General features: G+C 45.0%; 1 protein-coding gene and 1 long non-coding RNA gene across 2 annotated transcripts in view; one reads left to right on the top strand and one right to left on the bottom strand.

Annotated features, from left to right (window-relative positions):
* LOC308320816 (segment polarity protein dishevelled homolog DVL-3-like) overlaps positions 1 to 5,948 on the top strand; it is an 8,439-nt gene extending 2,491 nt beyond the window's left edge. Inside the window, exons 5-11 of the mRNA XM_080771496.1 lie at positions 500 to 576; positions 751 to 818; positions 2,343 to 2,423; positions 2,576 to 2,710; positions 4,383 to 4,550; positions 4,983 to 5,168; positions 5,511 to 5,948. Coding sequence (XP_080627622.1) covers positions 500 to 576; positions 751 to 818; positions 2,343 to 2,423; positions 2,576 to 2,710; positions 4,383 to 4,550; positions 4,983 to 5,168; positions 5,511 to 5,815 — 1,020 coding nt within the window. The 3' untranslated portion in view covers positions 5,816 to 5,948. The remainder of the gene's footprint in view (positions 1 to 499; positions 577 to 750; positions 819 to 2,342; positions 2,424 to 2,575; positions 2,711 to 4,382; positions 4,551 to 4,982; positions 5,169 to 5,510) is intronic.
* The window catches only part of LOC308321465, a 134,693-nt gene that overhangs the window by 32,625 nt on the left and 93,244 nt on the right, over positions 1 to 8,824 (bottom strand). The gene's annotated exons all lie outside the window — the stretch shown is intronic.

Below are 8,824 nucleotides of genomic sequence, written 5' to 3'. Positions count from 1 at the left end.
TTTTACTAAGACAAGTGGTTAAACTGAAGTGACATTGATAAATTAAATTCCAAATATTACCAAAGTCTTCTGAGGCACCGCTGGACTAGCCTGGCTAATAAGCCAGACCGAATCATCCGTTGGCAAAACGAAATTGCCTGCCGGCGGATTACGGTCTGGAGAGGCTCAATTGTACGCCCATTTCCTACACCAGAGAACTGGTGTGGTCAATCGGGACACGGTATGCAATATGTGCGGGCTTTGGTACAGTGACGTTCAATGCTTGAGACCTTTAACTGACAGTAGCTCTGACCAATTGCGTCAAAGAGAAAAATGTTTGAACCCGCCCCCCGGGAAACAAGATCCATACACAGCATCTCCAGACTCAAATAATACCACACGACAGTGTGATTTGAGATTCGCTTATTAGCCAGGCTACCGCTAGACTGACTGCGTCAATCAGGGAACCTTTGAGAAGCCCTAGCTGGTATATGTTGTTACATTCTGTCTGTCTCCTCAGGTTAATGACATCAACTTTGAGAACATGAGTAATGATGATGCTGTCAGAGTGCTCAGGGAAATCGTCCACAAACCAGGGTGAGTAACAAACCCCGTTCACTGTAATCTGTTCACTGAAACCCATCTCCAGTACATTAATCGGTGTGTGTGTGTGTGTGTGTGTGTGTGTGTGTGTGTGTGTGTGTGTGTGTGTGTGTGTGTGTGTGTGTGTGCGTGTGCGTGTGTGTGTGTGTGCGCGCGTGCATGTTGCAGTCCAGTCACGCTGACAGTGGCCAAGTGTTGGGATCCTAACCCACGAGGCTGTTTCACACTGCCCAGGAGTGAGTATATGGCATACACAAATACCATTTCCATTCGTTTTATTCAGTTATATTTATTTCGTTATTTCCATTTTTGAGCCCCAATTAGCATGGCTTTGAAATGACCGACCAATTAACTTAGTTCATTAATTATAGTTTGACTGCGGGATAAAAACATTGCAATCCCCATTTGACTGCCTAGTTTATTCACTAACCTCTGAAGAACCACCCCGCCCCGACGTCGTCGTTCCGTTTCATGAAAATCCACCTTAAAATGGTGTGATCCTTTGTCGTCGTGTTGAAAAAGAATCCAAACTGTCCATCAATAACAAAGAGCCTAGGACAGAGCCAGCCATTGCGCGCCGCCATTGCCATTGGCCATTGGCCTCAATTTCCCAGAAGCCTTAGCAAGCCAGTGCGACTGTTGTTTTTCCGGTGACGTCATCCGAACGTGTCGCTTAAGTCTTAAAACTTGTTAAAAACACGAATGAAACAGTGAAAACATAAGCTGTTCTACATCAATTAACTTGTGCAACTCGTTAATGTGAGGGAAAGTATTAAAGTATTAAAGTTGCCTATAGGTTCGACTGAGGAAGACTAGCTGCTGTTTGAATGTGTGTGTTTTTCTCCTGCAGCAACGCTACCTGTTGGGGATAAGCCCGTTCAACTTCAAACTCTTATTTATATTTTTTTATATTTTTATAGATTTTTAAGTTTTATGACGCAGACATAACAAAAACAAACACAAGACAGCTCAGCTTAAAACAAAGGACACAGATATACATACCTACATCGGACCATAAAAAAAGAAAAAGAAAATACAAAATATATTTGGACACATTGTTTGGTGCTTGGGTGAACAACTATAGAGAGAAAAATTAAAATAAGACGGTAACAGTATTAATACCCACAGCAGAAGGTAAAAAGAAAATTAAAATAAAGTAAATAAACAAGGAATGATGATCCAGTATCCAAGTATCCATCAAGGTTAGCGGTATCGTTTTCTGTCAAGGAACCTGTAATTGAGAAATATGGGTCCCATATTGTATAGAAGGCATCTGTTGTGGAGCGTAGCAGTCAGGTTAATAATTCATAAAACTCCATGTTAACCACTTTAGACCCTTTTGATTCTGGTGACTGATCTTTTTTGTATTGGTGACCCAGCCGGATAGCGCCCTCTAGGGGCAATGCTGTCAGACGTTGGTGTGTTATAACACACTAGCCCTTACCCGTTGTGAGACGGGCGCAGTACCCCCTTGTGGCCGTGGGGGGTACTGCGCCCTGGGTGCGTTTTCGCTTCTTTAATTCACTAATAATTTCATTATTAATCATTAATGTGTCAAATCGAGAAAAGGGCTTTGTGAAGACCTCCATATTATTATGGTCAATGCCTGTGTGAAAAGTGGGAGTGATTGATGCAGGCAGTGAGGAGCTACGGCGGTGTTTCTGACACACAGACAGACAGACACACACACACACGCACACACACAGACATTGACTGAATTATAGTATGATTAAATGTGTCATGGTGTGTTGTTGTGTCAGGTGAACCCGTCCGGCCCATAGATCCCGCAGCCTGGGTGTCTCACACTGTCGCCATGACAACAGGACTCCAGCCTCACTATGGTAACCAATCACTATTATCCAAACACTGGGTCTGTGGTCCTAATGCATGCCAAAGTGGGGCTCCTTGAAATTAAAGCGTTTGAGAACCATTGGTATAGTGTATAGGGCTTGAGTGGTTGTACCAATACTCTCTCTCTCTCTCTCTCTCTCAGCTTTGCAGGAGGACTGTCAGCTGTCCATTCACAGTGACATGGCAATGGTTGCCAAAGCGATGGCCAATCCACAGTCGGGGCTGGAGGTTCGCGACAGGATGTGGTTGAAGATTACCATCCCCAACGCTTTCATTGGTCAGAATATACTAATACTATACTAATAATTTTGTTTCATACAAGAAACAAGCCAATAAACTATAACCAATGTGGAAAAAGATTCACAAGAAAGGAGCCAAACGTAAAAAAAGCAAAAAAAAAGAAAAGGCATCATTAATGTCCATAGACTTGGCTGGCAAACGATGTATGTCATAAGTGCCCTATAAACACACATTAAAGTCCATAGACTTGGCTGACAAACGATTCACGTCATAGAAGTGCTCTAACTCATCACCGTTCTGAAGGACTATCTGAAGAACCTGTGTACAATAGACCAATTTTTGGTTTACAAACATAGGGACTGGGGTAGTGAGATGCACCCTAGGAGACATTTATACTTCAAAGCCCTGCAACAGTATTGCGCACAGAGAACAGCTGATATACAAGCTCACGTCGCATCGCAGATGCGACTGTTGTGAGCATAGAGGTCTGCGTGCGAGACACCATCGCAGGACGAAGCATAAATTATAATTGATGGGCTGCAGGTGCGCGTGCAGCCAAATAGGCTCTGCTGCCGTGATCATGCAGCGCACCTCCCGTTCTTATGACAGCGACTGGAGGTGTGGTTTTGAGGACAACAGTTTTGAATTGCTATTATTGTTCAAAAACAGGAACCAAGGGTTATATATTTCAATGGCGAGAGACCACGATAAAAATCCTAATCAGTCTTCCTCCACACTGGGAGAAAAACAGCATCTGAAAGTTTGATGGGGCATTTTTTACACGTGAGTGCAGTTAGAACTTTTCCATTGCATCTTATTAGAGGAAGGGTTCTTGTGCTGCCGCTATGCACGCGCATGCTGGTGCTTATCAGTGTGACGTTGTCTGTTAAGGCGTCTATACAGTGGCTATTGGGTATGGCAAGCTATGTGGCAGCCACCTTCCTCCCGCAATTAACCAGATACAGAGCTTACATTACATTAGTGAGATATGAATATGTCTGAGGAGAAAGTAATGTCCCCTAATCGCACGTGGAGATTTTTGGAGATTACAGATATATTACGGATTTATTTTTAAGTAATGCGTTATATTATGCGTTACCGCATTTATATATTACAGTAACAGTGTTGCTTTACCAACGCGTTACCGCAAACACTGCTGGTCATCATGTGTCCTCTCTCTCCCTCTCTCTGTCTCTCTCTCAATTTTCAATTTCAAAAGACTTTATTGGCATGATAAATATGTTTTACATTGCCAAAGCGTATATACAACAAAACAAAAGTTAATAAACATCCCAACAATAATGAACAACAAGCAATACAGTAATAATGAAAATAAATTAACAAACATAAACATAAACATAACGGCAACTTAATGACCCTGTTCAGACAGATATACCTGTCTCTTCTGTCCACTGGCTGTCCCTCAGTTGATGACAACTGCATACATATTTTGCTGCCAAAACTGTGCATTTGGACTGTTCTCCCAGAACATATTGGAGTGATGAGTTATTAATGGTGGATTCAAATTCTTTATATTTTTCTTTAAATTTAGGGAAGAATGATTCTCTGATGTCTTTATACTTGTCGCATTGTAACAGAAAGTGAAGTTCCGTCTCCACCTCCCCTTGAGAGCAGAGTGAACACAGTCTGTCTTCTCTCTCTCTCTCTCTCTCTCTCTCCCTCTCTCTCTCTCTGTCTCTCTCCCGTAGGCTCAGATGTAGTGGACTGGCTGTTCCGTAACGTGGAAGGTTTCACAGACCGCCGGGAGGCTCGCAGATACTCCAGTAACCTCCTGAAGGCCGGATACATCAGACACACCGTCAACAAGATCACCTTCTCTGAGCAGTGCTACTACATCTTTGGAGACCTGTGTGGGAGTGAGTTATGTCGTGTCTCTCGTGTCTCTCATGTCTCTCGTGTCTCTCGTGTCTGTCTGTCTGTCTGTCTGTCTGTCTGTCTGTCTGTCTGTCTGTCTGTCTGTCTGTCTGTCTGTCTGTCTGTCTGTCTGTCTGTCTGTCTGTCTGTCTGTCTGTCTGTCTCTGTTGCTTAATGCTTATTGTTCTGAGATGCATTAATAGTTAATACATTTCTCCTGTCCTCTCCTGTCCTCTCCTCTCCCCTCCCCTCCCCTCCTCTCCTCTCCCCTCCCCTCCTCTCCCCTCCCCTCCTCTCCTCTCCTCTCCTCTCCTCTCCTCTCCTCTCCTCTCCTCTCCTCTCCTCTCCTCTCCTCTCCTCTCCTCTCCTCTCCTCTCCTCTCCTCTCCTCTCCTCTCCTCTCCTCTCCTCTCCTCTCCTCTCCTCTCCTCTCAGGCATGGGGGTTCTGTCTCTGGTGGATCCATGTGACCTCTCCAGTCGGGGAGGGGGTTGCTCTGACCAGGACACGTTGGCCTCCCTGCGCCCTCCTCACTGCCCCCCACACCCCTACAGCACCCCCCACGCCCTCCTCCAACACCTCCCACTCTGGAGAGGAGCAGAAGGGAGCCACCACAGTGATGGTGAGATCTGTCTGTCCGTCCGTCTGCCTGTCTGTCTGTCTGTCTGTCTGTCTGTCTGTCTACACATTGCATTAGCCACATTAACCCGTAATGTCCCGATTCCGCGGCCAACATTCAGCGGAAAAAAGCCAGTGTAAAAGGTCACACCACCTACTAGACCCCTGGGGGACTCAATGAACTATATAGGGTGTTTGCTTTCGCTTATCAGCTAACATATCTACATACTGATCCTGTCTGTCTGTCTGTCTGTCTGTCTGTCTGTCTGTCTGTCTGTCTGTCTGTCTGTCTGTCTGTCTGTCTGTCTGTCTGTCTGTCTGTCTGTCTGTCTGTCTGTCCTCTCAGGGAGTCACAGCAGTGGATCAAACCGCAGTCAGAAGGAGGTGAAAGGAGGCGCAGCAGCAGCAGGAGTTAGTGAGTCAGAGCTCCTCCTCTCCACCTCCTCAGACAAGGCCCCGCCTCTTCCGTCCTCCTCCCCGCCCCCGGACATGCCCACACAGGCACAGGCTCCGCCCTCTGGGCAGGGCCAGGGTCAGGAGGGCGGAGTGGATCCCGACCTTTCCTCTTCGCCTCAGGAGGTGTCAGGCTCCAGGCAGTCCTTCCGTCTTGCCATGGGAAACCCCAGTGAGTTCTTTGTCGATGTCATGTGACACGCCCAGGAGGTACCATTGATGATGTCATGATGAGGTTGCGATGTGCTGACACTGGCTTGTGTTTAAAGACCCACTCCCCCAAAAAAATGTGTTTTCCCTCCTATGCCCAGCTTTGTGTGTCTGTGTGTACCCCATACTGATGATTTGATTGGCTGAGGGCATAAAAAGTGAGGACGCCAAAAGTGATTGGCCGGAATGTGATGTATGATAATAAGAGCGGCCCTCACTTCACACGAGTGTGATGTTTTTTCTGGAGGATCAATTACATGCATAACTCATAGGATATGGAATACTAAATGAAGGCAAAGATAGAGAAATGAAAATGGTCATGTAAAGCTTCCTTTTCGTGAACGTTTTTTTTGGGGTGAGACATTGGCGGATTTCCTGCGGCTTTCAACCACGCCACGTGGACTGGGACTTTAAACGGGACATGAATATGAAGTCCACATTCTGAGAGACAGGCTGACAGACACACAGAGGACATTAATATGAAGTCCACATTCTGAGAGACAGGCTGACAGACACACAGACGACATTAATATGAAGTCCACATTCTGAGAGACAAGGCTGACAGACACACAGAAGCACTTGGCAACATTTGAGAAGTGACACACACAAGTCTTTTGTTTTTCGAGTTCGGTTCATTTCCATCAGGTGTCATCATGGTAATAAGATGAGACCAGGATACGCACGAGTACACACACACACACACACACACACACACACACACACACACACACACACACACACACACACACACACACACACACTACAATTCTGTTAGTCAAGGTGACAGCATTAATTCATTCATCAACGAAATCATTTACTGGAAATGCACCATTTCCATTCAGTATTAATAACATACTGATACTCTTCGGATGGATTAATCACTGAACAGCTCTGCGATGCATTGTGAGCTTTACTTCACATTATTATTATTTACATGATTAAACAAAACATTTGCACAGAAACATGGTGATATCTACTGTACAACAGGCTCTACAAGCAAACTACTGACATATCAGAGAGAGAGAGAGAGAGAGAGAGAGAGAGAGAGAGAGAGATATGACATGGTTTGGAAAGTGAATGATAGAATGAATTACTGTATGCCGTTTTTATCAGGAAACAAGCAAAGTTTTATTTATAAACATAGTTTTATTGACTAAAGGTGATTCTGTTGTCTGTCTTTTAATTTCCTCCCAGTCGGTAAAGGGAGGAGACTCACTTAATTTATTTTACCAAAATGTGTAACCCATTAAAACCAGGAAACATGTGCGACATATGTGTCATTTTACATTTTAGAGTTGGCTATTCATGAAAGAGAAAAAACACCCGCATTCTGTCTTCAAATGCAGTGAAAAACTGTAATAGGGAAACAGACACGTTTCGGCTATCAGGCTACATCAGGCTATCTTTTTCATGACGTCAGGCACTTGGTTGTCCCTCTCCTACGCACCTGTCGCTTGTAGGTGTGCAAAAGCCTTGCTTTTTAGAGTTGGCTATTCACAAATAGCAGATAGACAATCTTGTAGATAGCCTATATGGGGTGTTCACATAAGTCTGAGTAGATGATAAAATGACCAAAAGTATTTTTTGAAAGTGAAAAGTCCCTTTAATATGACGTCTTCAGTACTTCACACTTCATTTTAACAAAGATTATTAAGTCTCTAGTCTAGTATAGGCTACTTCTAGTTCAGAAGTACAGTGTCCACTGTCCTGTATCTTTTTGTATTAAGATACATATTATTATAATAAGTGTCCATTATACTGTATTATCAATCATGTTATACTATTGCAGTTCCAGAACATACTCATTCTGGTATGATTCATGTGCCATAGATGATTCCTTCCTTAATTATTTTCAAACCGTTTCGGACATGTTTCATTCCACAATGCTTTTTACAACCTTGACCTTCCCATTTCATTTCTCAAATCTCAACTGTAAAATACCCGAAGGACTAAGGAGGTCACTCAGAATTAGCAACCCCATATTGAAAATTAAAAACTCCGGCACAACCCCAACATACATATCTGTTGGGGTTGAGACTGAGATGAAGCCTAGTCACAGTGCAAGTGGAGAAGGAATGTTTCAAGAATGGAACGCCTATGGAACGTGGCCCAGATCTTAGCCAGGGCCAGTGTTGCCAGATTTAGCGAGAGAAACAAGTAAACAGCTCTTAAAAAGAAGCACAAGCCCTCCTTCGCGTCATCAGTGCCCATACCCGAAGGCGGGGTTGGCGAAAGGGCCTTTCTGTGTGGAGTTTGCATGTTCTCCCCGTGTCCCCTAGGGTAGGTACCCTCACAAAAAAACATGCAGTAATCCTGGTCACTAAACTGCCTCCCCTGGCCAGCCGGGGCGCCTGATGGAGGGGAAAGAAACTGGTTGGAATAACGTGTTCCTTCCACGTGCTACGTCCAACCAGGGAAACTCCCCCCTGTCAGGTGTAAAGGAGCAACTTGGACACTCAGGCATGAAGGAAGCATGAGTTCAAGTCCGTTGCTCTCCCCATGTCCCCCATATATGGGGACTAGGTTGGTGGAGGGTGTGTAGAGCCCAGGATCACATTAGACGATTATATAAAAATGTGTTTTACAAAAGTCGGCCTCCTGGTGGCGCTATACTAGGACGTTCTGGAAAATATGGGGCAGAGATTCATCGTTGGCATCCAGGGAGTGTGTGTGCAAAGTTTGGCATCGACCAGGTTAACGGTGCCGGAGATTAGCTGGTAACGGACGGACGGACACACAGACACACACACACGGACGGCCGGACGGAGTGCAAAACATACTCTCTCCCCATGCCTTCCGCGGCTTCCGCCTATAGTGGAGAGTACTAAGAAATATTTAACAAACCGCTACACTGGCTACAGGAAGAAGAAAAAAAGACCAAAGTAGCTTATAATGAGCAGACTTGGCAACACTGGGGCAGGGCGTTGCGTGCAGAACTCTACAAGAACCCATAGCCGGGAGGGACGACGACGTCACGCCATGATTGGCCTATGCGTC

The sequence above is a fragment of the Protomyctophum bolini genome (assembly GCF_963924005.1).
Source record: "Protomyctophum bolini genome assembly, chromosome: 9".
Classification (NCBI taxonomy): Eukaryota; Metazoa; Chordata; class Actinopteri; order Myctophiformes; family Myctophidae; genus Protomyctophum; species Protomyctophum bolini.
This window is presented reverse-complemented; position numbering and strand designations above follow the sequence as displayed.